Below are 25142 nucleotides of genomic sequence, written 5' to 3' on the forward strand. Positions count from 1 at the left end.
AAAAGATCGCGAGACTTCACACTTATGCTGGGCGAAATAAATGAATTGTTGAGAGAATATTATTTTTTGATGAAGTAAAATAATTATGTGCAGAAGAAAGACTTTAAATATCGTTTTTAATTTTTTCCTCTGAGTGAGAGGGAACTAAAAATCTGCCACCCATGTCCCAAACCTAACCCCTTTCTTTTGCATCACCAAAGGTAGCCGAAAACTTTTTTTATTCGAACTTGAAATTCAGTTCAGGAAGAATATTGTTTAACATAATCGAAAACACGCTAAAACTGCTTTCTGGAACTTCAGTTTCGAAAAATTTCCATGGGTGTAATCCCGAGCCCAATCCCGTCCTATAACGTCGTCTAATAAGGTGGCCTACAAATGCATATTTTGGACCAAATTTCGAAAAAATTCAATGGGAGTGTACCTCTCCCCCTCCAACATTGTTAAAAAATGGTCTGAAATGTACTTCTAAGACTTCAACTTCAAAAAATTTCTGGGTTGCTTCGGAGAGTGCCTGAACCCCATTCCATAGCGAAGCGTAACCCGCGATGGCCTACTATCTACCACGTTTTCACAACTTCACTTTCGAGAAATTTCCAGGAGATGGTTTTCGCGAACTCCGCCCCAAAATCATCAAAGAACGTAAAAAGATACCCTTTCAGAGTATATAATTTCTAGAATTTTTGCTTAAAATTGTGTTTTTAGATAATAACAGATAATAAATTCAAAAATTTTCCAATGGGATCGCCTTAAACACCCATCTTTCCTCTCTCTACAACATCATTAAGGATAATCTACAGTTTTAATTAAGACTTCAGTTTTAAAAAACTGCCTGGAGAGTCGCTGTGAACCCTTTTTTTTTCCTTTGATCTTACCTAAGATAGGATGCAATCGCGTTCTTTGACTTCAGTTTCTCCAAATAATGGCCTCCGAATTTTCTCTTCTTTGTTTCATCAGGGCTCGTTAGATTTGAGTTTTTAGAATGGAAATATCAAAAATGTTCCGAGGGTAAGCCCCCGCCCCCCCCCCCCCCCCTCCCTACATATCGTCCGAAAATTGCGTTTTTGGAATTAAAAGTTAGAAACGTGTACGAACGGGAAGACGAGGGGCAATATAAGGGGATCATAACCATCGTAAAGCTCTAAAGGTATATCCACATTTATGTATTCATGTGTGTTATAAGTTACATCTCTCGTCTCCATGAAGAAGTGCTATATTGTTTACTATATCATTCGAAAACGAGGGCCCCTTGGAAACATTTGCTACGGGCCCCGCGCTGGCTTAATCCGGCCCTGTGTTATTCATAACTCATTGTTGATTCAAAAAATATGATTCCATTCACAGTTTACATGTAATCTATAAATGTGTGTTTAAACTATGTGTTTTTTTTTTTTTTTTTTGCAGCAATTCATTTTTAATTAATAAACTATTTGAGTTAAATAAATTAGAATACAACTCAGAGATCACCACAAAAGTACGTAAATAGTGTTAAATTGACTAGCGATGAAAAAAATAATAATTACATTTACAATTAGATTATATTAATAAAACAAAGAGAGAAATTCCTTATTAAATTTTAAGGCAAATGACAAAATCTGTACGTGTTTGTTGATCTGTGAAATATTAGTGTCTAAAAATATCTTCAGAAGTGTCCAAGGTGTATTTCCTATACTAAATACTAGACACTAATTAACAATAAATCACAACTTTGTTAGCCATAAAAATGATATTCTATTTCAATGCTTATGTTCAACAGATGGCAGCACGAAATTAAGGATTATTCATCTTTCCCCGCGCGAAATTGAAAAGAGAAACTATCGCTACATATCGATATGTCACTACTTTCCCCTCTGTGTACTCCTAAAATAGTGGAAGTATGTTAGTGCATATTTTCGTAAAGAAAGTTTTCAATAAGTGCTTTGATTGATTTTTTTTTTTCTCTTGAGCAATAGTTTTTTTTTTTTTCTTACAATGGTTTGCAACACAGTGTATTTTTTTATTTTTAAGAAAGAAAATATTAGCAGCCAGGAGTGCACATCCCCCCCCACCCCCAAGGTGAGATCAATGGTGTCCCCTTTTTTCTCAAATCCTAAGAATACATCAAAGAATGAAATCCTCCCACCCCCCTCCGTCAAAAAAAAAAAAAAAAACCTCTGAAAACACTCTTCCCCCCTAAACATTTCACCGACGCTCTGTCATGAGTTCCCCATATTACCGAAAAAGATTTTTTTTTTCAAGAATTCTAATGCAATCCAGTAATTCACTCAGAACCAATTGGATACGAGTAGCTTCGGTGACACGTGTATATTTTGTTCAGATTTTCTAAAATTCTGTCTTTAAGTGTTTATTTTTTTCTTTAAAGATGATTTTTAATGATTTCTGTCAATTTTCAAATGATCTTATGAAGTTAGCAATTCGCAAACCTTCTTTCAAAAAGATTGTGTAGTATGCAGTATTTGATCTTTATTTTCTTTACTAATAATAAAGCTGAAAGTCTGTCTGGATCTCTCTCTGGATGTCTCTCTGTCAGGATCTCTGTGACGAGCATAGCACCTAGACCAGGGTTCTCCAACCTCCGGCCCACGAACAGATTTTGTACGGCCCGCGGGAAGCCTACAAACTTTTTTTTTCTTTCGGAACAGAGACAGTCTCGTTGGAAATATAATTGAGACATTATTTTTAATTTCCAATAATTATTTAAAATCTTTTTACCTGCTATTTCAATCGTTTTTAATCAGTTTTTACCGTTAACTACGAGTGCAGCACCCATCTCTGTTTTTGCTCTTTCCGAGAACAAATCTCTTTTCTCCGCGTCACATTCTCCTGGAAGTCCCCAGGCATTGGGCATTTCCTGGAGAGTAATGTGACCTGGGACAAAATTTTTGGAAAAATAAATGAAACCATTTCTAATTTTGGGCTTGATTTTAAACACCCGAAAGGTGTTACTACAGATGGTTAAAAAAAATATGTGTGGTCCCAAAATCGGAGTGTTGGAAACATTTCCAATTTTATAAAAACAGTTGGAGGTGTTCAACCCATGTTTTTTCACTGCATTACCCATCAACAAGTCTTGCGTGGAAAACACTTGAAAGTAGCTAAAGTAATGAACGTAGCTTTCAAAACAGTTAACTTCACTACATCAATTTCCCTCAAACAGCGTCAATTAAAAAATTTTCTTGCTAAAATTGACAGCGTTTACCCAGATGTTCCGTACCATTGTGAAATTCGCTGGTTGAGCAGAGGCAATTTTTCAGGCGGTTTTTTGAACTTCGAGAATCGATTGACATTTTTTCCCGTATGACTGAACAGCGTCGTCCTGTACCTTAACTTTCTGACAGTGTATTTGTATGAAAACTCTCTTATGTTGTTGATCTCACGACGCATATTAATGTTCTGAATTTGAAATTGTAAGGTGAAAACTCTTCAGTTTGTGACTTGTGCTATCATGTCAAAGCTTTCAAACAAAAACTCATACTTTTCGAAAAGCATTTAGGATCTATAAAATTTGATTACTTTGAAACAAGTAAAAACTTAAATGCACTACGCACTGCTACCTTTCCCAAGGATTACGCTTTGGAAGTCATGTCTCAGCTGCGACATGAGTTTGAAATCCGCTTTGAAGAAATTCAACTTTTTCAAAACCCTTTTAAGTGTGATATTGACAAGGTGCCTTCTGATATGCAACTGGAAATCATCGAGTTAGCAACTAAAGACTTACTCAAGAAAGCTTTCCAAGAATGCCACCAAGAAAGGTAACCTACTTCCATTTTATAGCTCTCTACCAGAAAAAGATTTTAAGAACTGAAAAAATCATGCTAGAGCTATGTTTTCTCTTTTTGTATCCACTTACAAATGTGAACAGACATTTTCAAAATTAAAGTATACTAAATCTAAATATAGATTTTCTTTATCAGTCGAACATTTTAAATCCCTCTTGATGATCGGAGCTACGAAGTTTGTCTCTGAATTAGACTGAAGTTTTAAGCGGTAAACAAATGCAATCTTCTCATTATTTTTTTAACGTTTTAAATATTTTAAAAGCTTTACACATATTGAGGTCTCATTTATTTCCAATTTTTTAATCTTCATTAATTCAACAAAATAAATTTATATTACATTGCAATAATTTTGTCTTGAAGCACTCATTCATTAGCATTTTCTTTTTTTTTTTAAACTTCACTTTATGTTGTGACAAAGAATACTTTTTATTTCAGTTTTCTGTACTATTCTAAATTTTATAAGACTCCCTATCGTTATATTATTAGAGATTTACGGGTACTTAAAATATAATTTAATTTAGCGAACAGCAAATATGTATAAGGAAATATAGCAACTTAGAAGCAAGCCCAGAAATGTTCAAAAATCACTACTGAGCGCTTAATTAAAAAAAAAAAAAACTATGTACATTCGCGATGTATCGGTAGAGGAGGAGGTGGGTGTTCGTTAAATAGATCATTTGAGCAAAAATATTGTTGGACCGAACGGCCCGCCTCGTGTCCAAAAATTTACAATGTGGCCCGCGAGTGAAAAAGGTTGGAGACCCCTGGCCTAGACCGTTCGGCCGATTTTCATGAAATTTGGTACAAAATTAGTTTGTAGTATGGGGTGTGCACTTCGAAGCGATTTTTCGAAAATTCGATTTTGTTCTTTTTCTATTCCAATTTTAAGAACATTTTACAGAGCAAATGATCACAACGTGGACGAATAAATTACGAAATTATCACAACGTGGAACCGTAACATGGGCAAGCAAATATATTAAATAGGCGAGAAATTCATCATCCATTATTTGAAAATATACAGGCGAACCAAATGACCTATTAATTTTCTACTACGGGCAAAACTGTGCGGGTACCACTGGTGTCAACTATAAACTTAAAAGTATTTCAGATAAAAGGTTGAGAAACCCCTTCTTTTAATTAAAAAGTGATATCCTAAAACCACGTGCGTAATATTTTATTATATATATATTTATTATTTTTTGCAATTTGTAAATTTATAATTTACTACATTGTTTTCCCACAGTTTAGGATTTAAGTTTATAAAACTATTTGGATGCACAGAAGGGGGAGGCAGTAAGCATCCTATACAGAGTGAGACTGAACTCTTGGGCAAAATTTTAAGGACGTGTTAGAGGGGACGATAAGAAACAAAAATAATGTAGGAACATTGGTCGCGAATGCAATGCTGACGCGCTACATGCTCACAAAGCGAGAAGTTGATGGATGCAACGCAGGTTACATTTCTTACACAAAGGTGATTTTACACACCATTTTAGTTTTTAAGAATGTTTTTTAACTTTGACCTCCACTCAAGGGCCGACAAGTCAAATTTGAGAGAAAGAATATTCACTTTTTCTTATCATAGTATACTACAAACACATTCTGAAATTTTTACGTAAATTGGCATCAACTATCAAAGTTTTCCAACTAAACCCCCCCCCCCCCCCCGACTCTTGACGAGGCCGTCAAAAAATTAGGAGGAGGGCGTTTGACAAACGCTCATTTTTTTTTTTCAAACCTAAACGCAAGCGAGAAGGAGAGAGATGAGTACTGATTTTTTCTTGGAGGGGGTGTTATTACTAGTATAGCATACGCGCAGTCAAATTAAGCGAAGTGCGTTTTTTAAGCGAAGAGTAATGAACACAGCCGCCTTTACATGGACCTTTACTTCCACTGAAAAAAAATTGCTTTTAACCACTTTTCGGTTATTTCCCGGGTAAATGTGGACCTTTCTTCCTCCTGCAATCGACTGGAGTAAAAGTTTTTTTTTTTTACCCACATGCATTACCCGAAACAAGTTTGCTCACTTGCTCGATATAGCGGCTAAGGATGCTGGGTAGAACCGCTTTCTCGGATACAACGGAACAATTTCTCTTCACATGTAAACAATGAATTTTCCGGGTTTTTTTTTTCCGGAGTTGGAGTGGGGAAATGCGAGGTACAAAATGCTCATGTAAACGCTGCTAATATGAACCTACAGTCGCAATTGTAACATTCGTGAAGGTTCTCCGCCGGAAAATGTTTTAAATTATAAGAACATGTGACAGCTCTAATCAACGTTAAGAGCTATTTTAACTTTTTATTAAGTAGGATAAAATGCTAGAAATATTCAAATATTTTCAAATGGAAACTGATTAAGGTTAATGAAAAAATTACTTTTAAATAAATTAAAAAAAAACCGCCTTCAAAAAATACTCTAACTAAAAAGCAAAAAATAACTGATTACACTTACATTCTATTTACCACCCAAACATAGAAATGAAATTTATTTTACAACTCCAGTACAAAAATCAACTAAACTAAACACCGAATTATAAAATAAACACCGATTTAAATTACTATACGATGAATTATTTTAAATAGTTGACTAATTACATACGATCTCTTAATTTTTAATAATTAGTCAGGTACTTAAAATAATTCATCGTATAGTAATTTAAATCAGTGTTTATTTTATAATTCGGTGTATAGTTTAGTTGATTTTTGTACTGGAGTTGTAAAATAAATTTCATTTCTATGTTTGGGCGGGAAATAGAATGTAAGTGTAATCAGTTATTTTTTGCTATACTATATTTTTAACTATTAAAGTAGCAAAATATATTTAATTCACTGCTTTGCTACGCAGTAATAAATACATTAGTAACACCAAAAATAAAAAATTAACAGGCGGCGCAGCGTTGCGAAAATCAATCATCCATGTGCCGCGAGAAGTAAAGATCGTTTAAGAGAAAGTCAAAACCTTAGGTGTGAAAATACGCCGATCACAGCAAAACCACGTGACGGTGACGTATGAAATTTAAAGTTTCTTGGATTTCTCCGGACCCCTTATCAGATCCAAACCAAATTACAATGGGACCATCTGGGAAGTATACTCTTCCAAAAAAAAAAATATTTTAAAATCGGTCCAATAGTGTTGGAATAATTCGAAAACACACGTAAAGAGCCGCAATACGAAATCATAACCTCCTTTTTTTGAAGTCGGTGAAAAATGAATTTCCTTGGACAAATATAAAATTTTACTTTGTTATTCATTTATTTATGTTATGTTTGAATTAATGTAATTTTTGTGATGGATGTTTTAGGAAAATTAAATAATGCGAGCCTTGTTCGAAGTTATGTTAGGTTTGATTACATTTGACTTATTAAAAATGATATAAAAACACATTGAAAGCGGAAAAAAAAAGTATAGAACATTTGCTAAACATTTTATTTTCAACATTGTATTAAACAATTGCATATGAATACGAAATGTACTAAAATAGAAAATCATCTAATGATTTGTCTCGATATGAACACTACTCCAATAAATTAAGATATCACACATTATATAAGCTCCCACATTGAAACATCTGAAAGTTCATCTTTTTATAACATTTGCGTAGCTACAATCTACATGTCGCATAAAATACTCTGTCTCTTGATCAAAAAGCACTTTTAAAAAACTTAAAATCAATAGAAGTATTAATGAAATAAATATTAAAATGAAGACAAGTTCAAAGCTATCTGCACGTTTTTTGTGCATTAACTTTCTACAATAACAATAAAGCTATAAACGCGAACAAAGTAGAGCACATATAATGTACTTTGTTTTCCAAAAGAATTTCCAATAATTTAATGAAATTTTTAAGTATTTTGGATATTAAAAATAGCATATTAAATCCTTTTCCCATACAATCTAGGGATGAATTTCTGTCTTGGAACGTTTTTTTTTTTTTTTTTTTGCTAAGTCATAAAATTAGTTATTTGCAATTACAAGATAAAACTGAATTATAAAGTCACAGCACAAAATTTAATTGCAAAGATTCAATAAGCATACATTATTTACTTTCGACGATAATATTTAAAATTATATTTCTTTCCGTGTATAAATTGCATAAAGAAATTATCTAGACATTTAAGTTGAATAACTACCTTTGCTTGAAAAGTAAAATAAGAAATAACGTGAAATTGCAGAAATCTACATTTTTGTGCCGTTAAACGTTGTTTCTTATTTCACTACCTAAACATTGTTCTGAGAAATTTGGTTGATTTAGAAAATAAATTGTGACTAGAATGCAGATAATGACTTGTGATTATTAATTTTAAAATATAAAGAACAAATTTTAATTGACAGAAAATTTTCATAATGGAATTCCATTCCTACAAACATTTATCAACAAGGAAAGTTTACAACATTCATTGAAGATTATAAGAAGCAGAATGAGTCATAAATGCTATTGATTCTTTTTTTTTTTAAATAAAATATCGAATTGCAACAAGCTCTCGTTAAAGTACACAATTATTAAAAAAAATTTCTGAAGTGGTAAAATATTTTCCTCCATTTTGATTCTTCGGCTTTAATTACCGGAGTCGATGAACATTTAAAGGAAATGGCTCCCAGCCAAGTAACAACAGTTTAAATTTCTATTGAAGTGTTTTCTGTTACATCTTTTGCCTCCAAAATATCGGAGTTGAAAAAATTTAAAATTAACAGCTCCCAGTCTAGTAACAGCAATCTGAGTTTCTGCTGAAGAATTCAAATAGCTTTTGGTACATCTGAGCCCTTCAGTGCACCAGAATCGATAAAGATTCAAAAGTAACAGCTGCCAGTCAAGTAACAACAGTCTAAGTTTCTAATGAAGAGTTTTTTTTTTTTTTTTTTTGGTGCATCTTGACCCTCCAAAGCAACGGAGTTGATAAAATTTAAAGTTAACTGCTCCTAACCGAGGAACAGCAGTCTGAGTTTCTGCTGAAGAGTTCAAATGGCTTTTGGAGGAGCCCTTCAAAACAGCAGAGCGACCGATATTAAAAGGAACAACTCCCAGCCAAGTAACAACAGTCTGAGTCTCCAACTGAAGTGTTTTCCGGTACATATTTGTCCTCCAGAGCACCAATTTCGATGAAGATTCTAAAGGAACAGCTCTCAGCCGAAAAACAACAGTCTGAGTTTCTACTGAAGTATATTCTGATACATACTTGTCCTCCAGAGAATTTGCCTTTAATAGGTAAGGTCCAAAAACCCAAAGCAATCCAATTAAGAAGCCGATTTCGAAAATGCTTTTAAAGGAACAGCTCCCAATCCGGAGTTTCAGTTTCTATTGAAGAGTTCAAACCGCTTCTAGGACGTCATCGCTCTCCAGAGCACTGGAGTAAGAGAAGATTTGGAATTACCATCTCCCTGCTAAGTAACAACAGTCGGAGTTTCTACTGAAATGTTTTCCGATACATCTTTGTCCTCCAGAGCACCAAAGGAGATGAATATTCAATAGGAATATCTCCTAGTTGAGTAACAACAGTCAGTTTCTACTGAAGAGTTCAAACTGCTTCGGGTACATCTTTGTTCTCCATAGCATTTGCTTTTAGTAAGGAAGGTACAAAAATCCAAAGCAATCCAACTAAGAAACCAATGCAACCGTTGATGAAGAAAATGCAGTCGTAGGATTCAATGGTGTCCCGGAAATAACCTAAAAGTAGAAGTCACAATTAAACCAAGGCTCAGTATTATTAATTCTTTAAGATTTGCAATTGTTAATTGTTAAAAATAAACGTTAATAAATTTTTAATGTCCACATTTATATCGTTTTTAACTACAAATTCAATTTTAAATCAGTTGCCAGATTAGATTTTATAATTGAAGGGCTCGGGGCAAGAATATAATATGCCACATGATGTGAATTTTTCAGTAGGCCAATTTCCAACTCATAAAAAAATATTTGTAGAATTTTTAAAAGGTATTTCAACATTCTATATTCCGCAGTACTAAAACCATATATGTTTTCCCCCAAATGACATAGTCCATTGTCATGTTTATTTCAATTTTAGTTATCAGAAACAAAAACTTGGATCGCGAACTCATTTCTTGTGGCTTGTCACATTTCTGCCCCGAGTCCTTCAATTGTTATTGAAATTATTTATGACCGAACTTTAGAAAACGAAGTTCCTCAGAACATTTACAGAAAAAATTCCATAATGTTCCTTTGATTCAAGTATTTAAAAGTATTTGCGATCGAATAAATGCTTGAAAATATTTACTTAGTTTAAAACGAACTTCTTAGCTTGTTTTTCATAGCAAAAACTCATCTTCCCAAATAAAAACTGTCACTTGCTTTTTGAGCAAATTATTATTTTTTTTAACAAAGCGGTAAATTTATTTAGTTCTGAGACTGATACAGCAAGGCTTATTTACAGAGGCCAAGAGCATTTTTTCACAGATTAAAAAGTATTATACTTTTCACAGGGTTGCCAACCTTGGAGAAACAATTTGAGGAGCATCTGTGGTGATTTTGAGGAGCATTTTGAAATTTTGCGGAGCAGCTTTCTGATTTTGCATAAAATCTTTTATTGATTTTGCATAAAATTAATAAAAAAACTAGGAGCTGCGGAGTTTCACTATTTTGGCGGAGCAACTTTGCAAGATGCTTGCAGTTGGCAACCCTGAGGATATAATAATATATCGTCATCTGAGTAAAACTAGATAACTGAAAATTTGGAACGTTTCACTTTCGTTGAAATTGATTTTATTTTATTTATTTATTTATTTTTTTTTTTGAAAAAAAAAAAAAAACTACTTCCAGTTTAATGAAAAAATAAATTAATAGTTTACTAATATTTAAATCAAATCTTCACTGTCCAAAAACCGTGATAAAACATTTGTTCAGTTTTTCTAGAAACTGTATGGAAAAAAAACTGATTTTAAATTATCTACTTGTAGCATTCACCCTACGATATATATCATAATTACTTTTGAAATAAAAAGCCATTTCACTTACCAATATAAAGCGGGAGAAGAAACCCGAGGAGCCCAGAAAAGAAGTTCATGCATCCCATGGCTATAGACTGCTCGTGGCTTTTCAAATACTTGGAAATGCAAATAGAATGCCTGATAAATATGGATCCTTGCAAGGCACCGAACACTACCAAATTCGCGTAGAGAGAATTGCGATCGTGCATCATCGGCAAAGATGCCGTGCTCATACCCTGCAAAATCATCACAAACATCATGTATTTGGGCAAACCGATGAATCCATAATCGGTAATCCACCCTAGGCACAAACGTCCTAATAGATCTCCCGCAGACAGTGCTCCAATGACGTATTTCCCCTCGTCAGCAGGAAGACCTTGATCTATTGAGAAGTCGACTATGACAGTCACCGTTGGCACGAAAGTTATGAAGTGGACTGCGCGACAAACGCAAATCAGCAAGAAAAGAGGATTCTTGTGCAATTTCAGTGCAGTTTTGAAATGACTACGAAATGTGTTGGGGTGATTGTCGATGCTTAGCGTCATTGCATTAGTTTTATCTGCTGTATTAACAGGCATCAACGTCTCACCAGAAATGTCACAAAAAGACCCAGTCAAGAAACTTTGTTTCTCTTCTGAGCAGCTCAACTTATTCAACTTTCGAATTTCCTTCAGTAGAAGAGAAATTTCTTTTCTCCTGCATTCTGGGTACAGAGACAAAATTTTGCTTTCATTCGTGTTACATAGTTCTTTTATCCTCAGTAAAATGCACGGATCTATGGGCTTACGCTGAATTTTTGAAATATCTGGCGTCGACACATTTGTGCAAATAGTTTGAAATTTTTCTGGTTTGTCATCCAAGTGGAAGCTCTGACTTTTCTTACATCTGATTTCTGCCACCAACAAGCGATTTCGGATGTTGTTTCGAACGGGACTATCTCCTGGCTTCAAAAACTGTTCTGAGTCAGGTGCTTGCGAATGAAAATACAAACGCTCGATATCCTTCAAAATGTCCATGATTTCTGAAGAACAGAATCCATTCGTGGTTAAATCTGCTACAAGATTGCGTTGTGAAGAATGTTTAGAGAATATATCGAGCTTCAACAACTGTACTATAGTGTCTACGTTCTGCTTGAGGCAATCTGTATTGATGTCGTTCTCAAGTCCATCAATTGCACCTCTGTAAGAGTCGCACGGCTTTAAGCCTTCATAAACATCAGAGTTCTTTTTATGAAGAGGCTTGTGTGTGCCATTCTTATTCTGCTTGCCTTTCCTCAGCCATGGTGGCTTGCGCAAGATCATGGCAGCTGGTATAGTGTGCATGACGATTCCGGCGAGAATGAGGAAGGTCCCTTCAAGTCCATAAGAGAGAAGCAGCTTCTCTAGCAGTGCAGGGAACAGAAAAGCACCAATGCAACCTCCTGAGAAAGCCATCCCTGAAGCGGTTGTCCGATGTTTCTTGAAGTATTGTTCTATCACCACTAGCGGAAGAGTAGTAGTCAAAGCAGTGCCTAGACCTAGAAACAAGAGCATTTTAAGTATATTTAATGAATGAATTACCAATGTTTTAATGCACAAAAATTGTAAAATAGTACGTTAAAACGTTGGTAATTCATTCCTTTGAATTTCAAGCACAAATTAATTTTATGTGTGGTCTGTTGTTGTATTCAATGTTATAAATCGAAAAGCACGATTAGTGACAATGTCGCAAATTTGGAGTCAAATATTCAGAAATTGGTTTCTAAAAAGCATGCATTTCACAAAATAAGCATCAAGTAATTGATAACCAATTATTGGTTGGTAATTTACTTTCCTTTTCCATATTTTAACATGTTATTTAGAATATAATGAAATACTTTGAAGTTTTATATTTTTTCTGACCCGTCGTAAGTATGATTTTAATGACGTCTGGCTCTCGGATAAAGTTGGACACAGCTGTTCGAGATGATGCTTGAGAGATTAAGAGGTAAAATCACGATCTCGCGCTTTTGTAAAATAAATATGGCTTTTCATAAAGCAAAAATAGATGTTATTACAATAAATACTCAAACACACAAATATTCTAACAGTTACCCGACAAGGTTAATTCGTTTTCAAAAAAGTGTCTAAATGTGGAAAAGGCATATTGGAAATAATTTGCAGCTCAATCCAATTGAGGGAGATATTTAGCTTATGTTTAGAAATTTAAGTTGATAAACGGGAAATTATGCACGGTTTATAGTTGTCATAATTAAGTGATCAGGTTCTTTTTAACCTTCACAATGCTGTTCCAGTTCGCTTTGCTATAACTATAGCTCTGGAGGGATCTTGTTTAAATAGTTTTGCTATTTGAATGTCGACGAACTTTATCAGATTTAGTAAATTTCTCGTACTATTTCAGTTGAGGCTGCTACTCATGTAATTCAGGCTCAGTATTTGATGTGCAACTGCAAATTACAATTGAGCAGTTACGTAAAGAATTTATACGTAGCAACATTTAGTATTTAAAAACAAAAAAATGCAAGTGTAACGCAAAGGAAAGTTTTTATGAAATTACCTACTACTCTCTCATTTTATTATTTTACATTATATTTCACTTAAACAAATTATTACCGAAAAAAAGTATTATTTTCCAATTTATTTTAACCAAAACACTTATTTGTCATTCAAACAAGATACAATGAAAACTTGACTCGAACCAATTATATTTATGCACCAATTATATTGACATTAAGGACATTCTTTCGTTTTGAAAAACAAAAACTCACTTAAGAATTTCGAGATTGGTAGTCCCGCAGGAAATTGAAACTTAAGTCTTTCGATACATTCATGATGCAGTTGACTCTCTGTTAAACGACGCTTTATTTAACGACTTTCTTTATTTAACGACGACTTTTCACGGTCCCAAGCCATTCACTGTAGTTTTAGAAAAATTCTGTTTAAGGGACGCATTCTATTTATGGACGATTTTTTTTTTTTTTTTTTGGTCACTTGAAAGTCGTTAAACAGAGAACCAAATTTATTTACTTATTTATTTCTTATTTCTTGTCTTTGAAGTATAAGTAATTCTTAATTACTACAAAAACTAGATGTTTGGAATTTATTATTGAAAAAACTTCCAATTAATTTCGTGATTTTTCGTTTGTAACTACCGTAACAAAATGGATGTGAGTATAATCTTCTCGCCATTCTAACCAATCTCTATAAGCGATTTAATAACCAGCTGAGACGTTTTAAATATACAAGCTACAAACTTCAGTTGCCAAGATTTTTTTTTACGATTTTTTTTTTGTACATTTTGTTTCAGAAAGCAATTTATATGTAACTGTAAAAAAGTCTAGAAGAAAAAAAGTATACTAACCGTTAATTCCTCCCCAAAGGATGCTGACCCAAATCATGTCAGGAGCAAAGAAACACGCCGCTGCTCCAAGTGTACCAATAACTCCTCCAGTCACCGTTACAGCTCGGACGCCATACTTTTGGCCCAGGATGCCCACTGCAGGACCTGATGGAAAAACACATTAGTCGCAAAAGATTTTTTTTCTTTGTTTTGGGATTATTGCTCACCAGCTGAAGAAAATAATTATATTTAGCTCCTAAGAGTTTCCGAAAAAAAAAAAAACCCTCTTCTGTTCGATTTTGCACTCAATAATAAATAATAGCACACTATGGAGAAATAATTTCGTGAGACTTGAACATGCTTTTCTGACCCGGCGAGGAAAGAACCGTCGTAAACGACGAAATTTTTCTTACGATGGAAGAATCCTAGAAAGTGAGAGAGATACTTTCAAGGCTGATTGTTTATAGAATTTAAATATTTTTGTTTTAAGTATAAGCCCCATAAATACACTGATAAAATCACATAATAGTCAAAGATATTGTCTGCAGTTTCTTTTTTTCGAAGAGTGAAAATTTTCCTTAACAACATTTAGAGGATTGAAACCTGTTTTGAAGGAGTGAAAAAAACGAAAACAATAGAGACTATAACAGAGATAAAATACATTAAAAAAAAACTTTTCTAACCAGGCTACCATATGAACAGTGAAACATGTTTTTTTGACGCATAAATCATTTACCCTTGTCTTCCATTATCGAAGTCGAAATATAAGTGGTCCACATTTTAAGAAAAGTAGCCAAACATCAGCGAGAGCTGGAAGGTTCTGGAAATGGTGCTCAGAATATTAACAAAAATACCAGTAATTGTTTAAGCGTTCACTTCTAAATAAATGCGAATTTTTATTTCAAAAAGTTGCCCAACTTTAAGACCTATTTTGGTTACGGGAAAACGAGAATATGATTTACTGGGAAGTTCCGCCCCTGCTGCTTCACTCGCCAACCCCGTTTACTGCCTGCGGCAAATGACAACTTATGATTTTAATACTATGTTTATCAATTTATATCTCAGATCTCTGAACGTTTAGAGGAGGGAGACAGGAAGGAATGGCGTCCCCAGGATGTCTTGTATCCAACGGTATTATAATTGACCAGATAGATATTTGACAATTTGGAGGATATAAAGTTACAGACACACATACAGACTGTCACGGCTTTTAATAGTGTCAAAAAACAGTTTCACTATTCAATGATTTTTTTCTCTCATCATTTTACTAATGTATGGCTACCTGGTAAAGTGTAATTCAGACAGCGTCCGCACATCACGTTAGCCACGTAAAGCGGTGAGACAAACGTTTCTTGAAAAGGGAGAAGCATTCATACATTGCGAACGCACGGCAAACACATGTCAGTACTCTCACCCAATAGCGAGAGCACGCTCATCTCGTGGAGACCAATGAAATGCAACTCCCAACTCTACGGACGTCAGATATCTAGTTTCTCGTCCCGTTGACGGATCCCGTACAACACGGCTTGCTGTCATGGCAACGCCGATCGAAAACTGGTTTTAGGGAGAAAAAAGCGGAACTCACGTACTGTACGGACGCAGTCTGAATGTTGCTTAAGGATGAATGTATGGTGGCAAAGAAAGAAGAGATACGTACTAATTTGATTTTTTAATACTTAAAGTGTTCATATTTAAAACAGTTATAAAACATTTAAATATAATATTTAAAGAAATCCTATAGTTTTATTCCCTTCATGGCTCGTGTTAAATGTTTCAATAAAAACTATCTATAAAAATACGTTTGAGAACTTTTGAAGCCAAATTCCAAATCTCAAAAAGTGAAAAACGCTTCGATGGGCGATGAAAATGTCTCTGCTTACCGTTCTTATAACTTGAAAACTAGTCGCCATTCATTTCATGAGACATTACAGACTCTTTTGTCTCCGAGACGTCAATGAATAACAAGGGGTTAAATTTGTACGAACATTGTACAATATTTAAAACTGACTTTCTAGTTTATATCCTTCTGTTTAAAATCAATTGCGTTTGTTCGGTCAAACCGGAATACGTACTCTTTTTGTTTCTCTTGTTTCCTCTTTTTCTTTTCCAATTAATGAAAAACAGGAAAAAACAAGTAATATTTTGAAAAAAATAATTTTGTACGGTCGAACCCAGATTTAACGAATTCATGGGAACCGAAATTTTTATACGTTAAATCGAGGTTATTCGCAATATCGGGGTGTGAAATTTTTTTTAGAAAACTGCACTTACCTTATCTAAAACCCCTAATAAGCAATTGCGCAAAAAAATCCATAATTAGAAAGTGTACACTTTTTATTCAGCATTTCACGACTTATTACACACTAGTTAATTTGAAATTTTAAACTACTGAGAACAGATGTTTGACAAATTCCTTGGTACTTGACCCGAAATCGTTCTCTTTTGATTTTATAGAGAGTAGAAAATACTGTATAATTTGCAGCCTGCTACATGAGACATGTTTTTACAGTTTCCAGGCCATGTAAAGCATTTGAAAAAGGAAGTTTTAATGGGAGGTTTTTTTTATCGCTTTTCTGCATCAAAATCAATATTCGTTGGTTGCTCCCTCGCCCGTCAAAAATTGCTGATTCCAAGAAAAATCTTTTTCTACGTAGGACAATATATAGATACAACATTTGGAAAACAATCCAATATTTTCTAACTCAAGCGAAAAAAATTCTCTTAGGCTGTTAAAATAATTCGGGGTTTATTATTCGGTAAATAGGGGGTTTTGATTTCATTTTACTCGAGGAAAAAGAAAATTTCGTTAGATCGCGAAATTCGTTAAATAGAGGTTCGTTAAATCAGGGTCCGACTGTAATAACTTTTGTTTGGCTCAGTGCATGATGAGCTACATAATTTTATTTTTTGTCTAAGATTTTATTTGCAACGCTTTTTCAAGCACCAATAAGTGTGTCTGAGACTTTTCATGAAGTATTAAGTTCCAAAAATACAGTTTGAAGCTATATTTGGTGGCTTAAGGGGATTCTGATCTCCACGGCTCCCTTTCTGAAAGCTCAGCTGACGATAAGAAAAAAAACTTCGTTTTATTTTGTTTCGGCAAATGCTGTTTTGCATTACATTTGTTTATAATAAATATACATAAAATGTCTTTATATATTAATAGGCAAGCCGTTTTCTTTCGGTACCGATTTCTCTGTTTGTGAACCGACTTCCTTCACTCTCTTTTTGTTTAGTAGCTATTTTCGAGCTTTAGTGTCATCAGTAAAATTTGTTGAACCCGAACGCTAATTAACAGACATATTAATAAAAAACGCATTTTCGTCCTAAATGGCTCTTTCTACGCGAACGGATGGTCCAATTTTTTTGAATTTGATATGGTTGGAAAGGTCTTTAAAAAATACTCCTAACGAAGAAATTGTCAAGGCGCCCAAGGTCCAATAACCTAAATCCACTTGAAAAAGTTATAAGCGATTTTTAGTTAGCGAAACTCAAAACTTTTAATTTCATGTCTTTTACATTGCTGAAATTCATTGTTGGAAGTGTGAAACATTAAGTTTTAATTCATTTTGTAAATCGCTTTTTCTACACGAAAAATGCATTTTAGTGCTTCGAGCTTGGTATAGTTGGAAAGCTCGCAAAAAAAACTTTGAAACACGTTTTACCCGGTTACACCGTTCGAAAACGCAAATCACCTATATTGACAAGAAAAAGCGCTAGAAGCAATTATAAGTTAGCAAAAAGTCATTTTTATTTGCTTTTTCACTTGAGACGTGTCTCCTAAACTGAAAATCTGGCACTGATGGCCCCCTGACGCCCCCCCCCCTAATTAAATGATGGGCCTGAGAGCGAGTTTTTCATTTTAAAAAACCTACCACTCACCAAGCAGGCTCCTTGTCGAGGATCGCACGGCGAAGGGCGTGGCCGCGCCCTGTCTGTCCGTCCGGTAGCGATCCATGAAGGCGATGTAAATGATGCCGGCCATCCGGCCCAGTCCGGCCATTATGAAGTTGATCAGGCAAGCTGAAAGCGCCACGAACCAAGCTCCGCCACCGTCCGGACCATCCATGCGGATGCGCCTCTTCTTTTTCTTCGTTTCCGGCACATTCAATCTGGAAAACCCCAAACTTTTCTTCAAAAACACAAGAGTGGACAAAGGATATTTTAAAATATTAAACATACTCTTTTCGAATCACAAACGAATTTGCTAATCGCAAAAGCAGAGTAAAGAGGGATAATTGAAAATTCTTAAGACTTTCATTGTTGATCGACAAGGGGAGAGAACTAAACTATGCAATTGTTTTTCTAATGCTAATTATTTTGTTTCCAAATAAAATACTTGTAAAGATTTTGAATCATATGTTTTCCATTTGAAAAAAGTATTCATTTTTGGGAAGAGGCTTTATACTCTAAATCAGGACAATGTATGAATGGTAAGATACAGTAGGACCTCCGTTGAAAAAATTAGAAAAGGTCGTACCTTTTTTTACGACGTCATACGAAGTAATTACATTGAAACGTTTCAACAATAAATAAGCCTCTGCTTTTTCCATCTCAATTTCAATTAATTATATCAATTTAAAAAAAAATACATATATATGTAACTGCCAAAAAGAGAGGGAAAAAATGCATTCAATGATTTAGTCTAAAAAGTAAAGAACAAAATCATTTCTTTCTTTAGAGAATGAAGTGTATTTTTTTCGGACAATTTGGAGTTTCAATATGAAATTTCTTTTTAAAAATATTTATTTTATGTTAAACGGACATTTGCGATTCCGCAATATAGCCGCACCGAGCGTATTGGCAATCTTAGCATTAGGTGTTGTCTATAATGATGTCACGTTTTTAGGGGGGGGGGGGGAGTGGTATCGTAAAATTGTGACAGTTTGTAACAAGGAGGAGAAGGTAATAAAAATCGGCATCACATTAGGGTTGAAATAGCATTTTGCAACAATATGTTCACGTAATATAGCGGGACATGTAACATAGAGAGGTAAGATAAGGTGTCAAAATGTTAAGGTACAACATGTTTTTCGAAGCTCACCATAAAAAAGGGCAGTAATAATAAAATACATCATTTGCATGAATGATAATAACGAATTTTAAACCATTTATGAAAAACAGGTTACTACCACTTTTATTTTATAGAAAAGAACATATCTTTACGAGTGAGAAAAAAATATGCAAATATCAAGCTTTCGTACCTTTGGATGTAGGTTGTGTTGACCTTCAACTGTTGTTGGCAGTTTCGGTGACAATACTCAACAGAGTTTAAAAAATGTTTCAGAGACGTCGTTTACCCGATTCTTTAAGGTGGAGGGCTGTTAGATGGATGGAAATGGGATTGTCGCAGGCTGATGCTGCAACACGTCTCAATGTGTCTCGTAGTGTTGTTCAGCAACTTTGGGATCAATACCAATCAGAAAATTCTATGTCCAGAAAACCTGTTCCAGGCCGACCACGAGCTACAACACCTGCAGAAGACCGTTTTCTAGTTCTTTCGACCCCAAAGATGAGAATTACTACTGTGCTACAGCTCGTTGCAGACCCCTTTGTAGCATCAGGAAGAAGAATCTCTGCTACTACGGTGCGAAATCGTCTTTACAATGCATGTTTCTATGCAAGACGATCAGTTGCGTTTGTTCCCCTCAACGGACCACAGTGAGGGCTCCACTGATGCTCGACAATAGAACATGTTTCCTGGACCCAGCAGCAATGGGCTTCTGTGCTGTCACAAACGTCCAGATTTATATTAAAGATACTGCTTCAGGGCATCTACTAATTTGGAGGGAGCAGCGCAATAGATACCATCAATCCAACACTGCTGAAAGACCACAGTTACAGAGGATGGTTACATGGTTTGGTTGGGATCTCGCTCGGTGATTACATTGACCTGCATGTGTTCCATAGAGGAACTCCGACTTGTCTGAGATATCAGGATGATCCTTGATCCACATGTTCGCCCATACGCTGGTGCTATTGGTAATGACTTAGCTCAGATGGATTTTAATGCACGACCTCACCGAGCTCGGATTGTTGAGGAGAAGCTTGAGGATCACGGTTTGGGACGAATGGAAATGGCCAGCTCGATTTCCAGATCTGAATCCGATAGAACATCTTTGGGACTATCTTGGCAGACAGGTTGATAAGTTAAATCCTCCTCCAAGGTCGTTATATGAGCTGGAACAAGTCTTACTTTGTGTTTGGTTTCCAATTCCGGTGTCCGACAACTTAATAAACAGCATGGAAAATCGATGCCAACAATAAATTCAAGTTAGAGGGGGGACACATTCCTTATTAGAACCCATTTCTGTACTGTTTCTATGACATTTTACTACGTAATACTGTGATGATCTGTTTTCTTCAAGAATGGACTTTTCCGCAAAGATGGCTTGTTTTGTTATAAATCGTTTTTGCAACACTTATACAAATTTCTATGACGCATTCAATAAAAACCATTTAATGCACATACGTATCCTCCAAATGTTTTGTTTCTACATTCAATCATTTGCAAAGTAGACGCGAAAAACCAGTTGTACTTTAACTTTTTGAGGCCAGTGTACTTGAATGTTGAGAAAAAAAGTGTGACAACATTTTACGCTAAGGTCATAGTTTTTACTTTCTTCTATATCTAATATATAGAAGAAAGTATTGGATTCGTGCAAATTTTCGAACTTCGAATTTTGACGGATTCGAACGTTTTGAGGTGTGCTGAGTTCATTTCGACCATTTTTGGAAAATGTCTGTCTGTCTGTCTGTGTGTGTGTGTGTGTATGTGTGTCACGTCTGTGTGTGACCAGTTTTTTGTGGCCGCTCTACAACAAAAACTACCGCATGAAATCGAACGAAATTCAGTACACATATGTGCCCCTATGTGAACTTGTGCCCATTAGTTTTTGGCGCGAATTCCTCCAAGGGGGTGGAGCAATGGGGCGTTTTTCGAGTTACGCGTGCTTGCTATTCCTCAGGAAGTAACTGGCGGAATCAAACAAAATTTGGTCCATATGTTGGTATTAACAGGAACAGGTGCTGATTCAATTTTGGTGTCAATAACTCAAACGGGGGTTGAGCTATAGAACGTTTTTTGTCGTCAATTGTGGCTGCTGTATCTCAAGAAATAATGAACGGAATGAAAGAAAAATTTATCGGCAAGTAGCCCTTAGTGGGTATAAGAACTGATTTTATTTTTGTTTCAACAGCTAAAAAGGGGGTAGCGCAATCACCCGTTCTTTTTTTTCCATTTTGAGTGCCCTATCTCAAGAAGTAATGCTTCGTTCTGGTTGAAATTTGGAATATATGTGAATCTATATGTAAACAGGCTTTGGTTCAATTTTGACGCCGATCGCTCCAAGAGGTGATTTTTTTTTTGCGAATAAAAATATTTTTATTAATGCAACAACAAGAAAGATAAATCGTAATAGATTGTCGTCTGCGTATTTCTCGTGATTTTAATTGTATGGAAATGATCGGAAATATTATCTCAATGATTTAAAATTTTTAACTGTTGCCATCTTATGTTTGTTAACAAATAAAATATTTGTAATTAATTCAAGCAAGGCTTTTAAAATAACTTTGAATTTCAGCTCTTTGCTTTGGTTTTGCAATAATTCAGACATTGGGATAGTCGTCAAGTTTTTGCATGTGTAATTTTGTTTTTGTTGGGAATATTGCTTCCTCGTCAAGCATGGGGAGGGATCAGAAAAAAAAAAAAAATATATATATATATAGAAGAAAGTTTCGTGATGGCCACAACATACTAGTTATTTGTGTCTATTGTTAGCTGCACAACTTAACACTTGAACATTACGCTACAATGCATTACGCTTAATTTGATACTTAGTAAGATGTACAAACACAGTTATCATTTGTAAAACTAGGTAACATCTTCAAAACATAAATTACGTTCAACCTTTTTCAACGTTGTCATCTTGCCCCTAGGTCAAAGTCATCTTGCCCCATTACTGGGGCAAGATGACGATTTGTTAAGGTTATAAAAAAATAAAAATATCCTTCGTTATTTTTATTTGAAAAATTAAATGTTAATATATTTAATACTACAAAGAACTACTCTAACAGATCATGTAAAATTAATTTTACTATCCTTAAAAATAAATTAATAAACCACGAAAACTGTTAGCATAGTCATCTTGCCCCGGTCTCCCCTATATATATATATATATATATAAAGAAAATTGAACATTTCGTATTGTGGCACTCTTCTTCCAAACGTGTATATATATATATATATATATATATATATATATATATATATATATATATATATATATATATATATATATATATATATATATATATACGTTTGGAAGAAGAGTGCCACAATACGAAATGTTCAATTTTCTTTTTTTTTCGCTTAAAGGACTTCAAAGGACGTTATCCTCTTTGGAAAATAATGAGTTTTTGTTTTAATATTAACCACTGGAGAGCACAGCAAACTTACTCTTTTTAATGCAAATTGCCTCAGGAGTTCAACTTCAAACACTTCTCCTGTAAAATTTTAATTTTTACTTTCTTCTATATCTAATATATAGAAGAAAGTATTGGATTCGTGCAAATTTTCGAATTTCGACGGATTCGAACGTTTTGAGGTGTGCTGAGTCCATTTCGACTATTTTTGGAAAATGTCTGTCTGTCTGTGTGTGTGTATGTGTGTCACGTCTGTGTGTGACCAGTTTTTTGTGGCCGCTCTACAGCAAAAACTATCGCATGAAATTGAACGAAATTTGGTACACATAAGTGACCCTATGTGAACTTGTGCCCATTGGTTTTTGGCGCGAATTCCTCCGAGGGGGGTGGAGCAATGGGACGTTTTTTGAGTTATGCGTGATTGCTATTCCTCTGGAAGTAACTGGCGGAATCAAACAAAATTTGGTCCATATGTTGCCCCTAACTGGAGCAGGTGCCGATTCAATTTTGGTGTCAATAGCTTAAACGGGGGTTGAGTTATAGAACGTTTTTTGTCGTGAATTGTGACTGCTGTATCTCAAGAAATAACGAACGGAATCAAACAAAATTTTTTTGACAAGTAGCCCTTAGTGGGTATAAGAGCTGATTTTATTTTGGTGTCAACAGCTTAAAAGGAGGTACCGCAATCGCCCGTTCTTTTTTCCATTGTGAGTGCCCTATCTCAAGAAGTAATGCTACGTTCTGTTTGAAATTCGGAATATATGTGAATCCATACGTAAACAGGCTTTGGTTCAATTTTGACTCCAATCGCTCCAAGAGGTGTTGATATTTTTTTTTTTTTTTTTTTTTGCGAATAAAAATAGTTTTATTAATGCAACAATAAGAAAGATAAATCGTAATAGATTGTCGTCTGCGTATTTCTCGTGATTTTAATTGTATGGAAATGATCGGAAATATTATCTCAATGAATTAAAATTTTTAACTGTTGCCATCTTATGTTTGTTAATAAATAAAATATTTGTAATTCAAGCAAGGCTTTGAAAATAACTTTCAATTTTCGCTCTTTGCTTTGCTTTTACAATAATTCAGACATTGGGATGGTCGTCAAGTTTTTGCATGTGTAATTTTGTTTTTGTTAGGAATATTGCTTCCTCGTCAAGCATGGGGAGGGATCAGAAAAAGGAAAAATATAGAAGAAAGTTTCGTGATGGCCACAACATACTAGTTTTTTTTGTCTATAAAAGTTGTATGAGATATAGCCGTGAGTAGTCTTGATTCGAAATTTCATTAATTTTTTCGGCATACAGTTCTACCAATGATGGCAAAGCTCCTATTCTTCTAAAATCATCACGTGAAGCAGGGCAGTTAAAAATGTGGCCCCGTGTCAGCTGCGTATCTGGGCAGTTATCACAATTTCTGTAGACTTTCCTTAAGATCATAGTCCTTGCTTGGATTGAATATTTATTTCATAATGTGAGAATAATTATCCTATGAAATTGAATGCTTTCAATCCATGTTTAGTTTCATAAAGCTAATATTTAAAACGGTTTAAGCGTATAAAAAGCTGTTTAGTATTAAAAAAACCGTTCTGTTTAAATTCCGTATAGGTCTGAGCACTTGAATTATTAACTGAATATAAGAATCGTGTTCTCTGTTTTCCAAGACAATCGGATATTCATTTTAGTCTTCACATCGGTTACAATGGGAAGTCTCAGAGCCTTGAAGACGCTAGTTTAACTCTGCTGTACCAGGATACATCACACAGTGAAAAAGATATAATTCTTTGTGAAGCGATTATCACACGAAATCGTGAAACCAGGGACATAAGTTTAAAAAAATCATCGCTTCCTTAATTTATTACTGATTGAAATAAGACAGTTTAATCATAGCCTTTCACTTTAATGTACTTTTCACTAAATGCCACTGCGTAGCTCCTCATAATTAATACTGGACCTCAAAACCAAACTAACATAAGAAACCATAAACACTACTTTTCATTGAGCACAAAAACGTTTGTCTGGTACATACAAAGGTTGAGACTTGCGCTCATTGAGAAGAGATGAAATGGAGAGAGTGAACACTTTAATTTATGAAACCAAGATCCCAAGTCACGTGATAGATTTTAAAGCAAAGTATTGGAAGAAATCAGATTTCTTTTGCTTGTTTCACGCTAAACGTGCCAACCATTCGTCGTTGTTGAATCACGTCTTTTGGGGTTTTGTGTCAACTTTTGACAAGCTAAGGATTGGACTTGCTCCCTCCATTTTAATTCTTGCTCTAAACTTGCGCTCTCATAACACTGATAAATAATTATAAATGATTTTCTTTCTTTCATTTTTTAGAATTACTTTTAGTGTATACAAAAGATGAGGTGTTCGATTTTTTTAGGATTATGTTCACATGGCTCGATAAGAAATAATATTCTACATACAATGCACTAACAAACTGAAAATCGAACTTTTTGGACGTATACTTAGTGTGACTCTGAGTTGCAGAATTTCTTTGTGAATAACTTGAGAGCTGTAAATAATCAAGAAGAGATGCGACATTGGCAGTGCATATTTCAACAGGGCTGAGGAGTACGAGGGAAAATCTCCGACTCCCGACTCAGCTCTGGTAGAGATAACGATTCCGAGAGTAAATGACCGACTCTGACTCTTGGTACTAGAAAGCCTTCGACTC

General features: G+C 34.7%; 1 protein-coding gene across 1 annotated transcript in view; it reads right to left on the reverse strand.

The window, feature by feature from the left end:
- Positions 1–7220: 7220 nt before the first annotated feature.
- LOC129216676 (monocarboxylate transporter 13-like) overlaps positions 7221–25142 on the reverse strand; it is a 30211-nt gene continuing 12289 nt past the window's right edge. Inside the window, exons 2-6 of the mRNA XM_054850892.1 lie at positions 17919–18148; positions 14058–14201; positions 11986–12234; positions 10747–11739; positions 7221–9441 (exon numbers count right to left, since the gene is read on the reverse strand). Of these exons, the coding sequence (XP_054706867.1) occupies positions 9293–9441; positions 10747–11739; positions 11986–12234; positions 14058–14201; positions 17919–18148 (1765 nt within the window). The 3' untranslated portion in view covers positions 7221–9292. The remainder of the gene's footprint in view (positions 9442–10746; positions 11740–11985; positions 12235–14057; positions 14202–17918; positions 18149–25142) is intronic.

Source organism: Uloborus diversus, chromosome 2 (assembly GCF_026930045.1).
Source record: "Uloborus diversus isolate 005 chromosome 2, Udiv.v.3.1, whole genome shotgun sequence".
NCBI lineage: Eukaryota > Metazoa > Arthropoda > Arachnida > Araneae > Uloboridae > Uloborus > Uloborus diversus.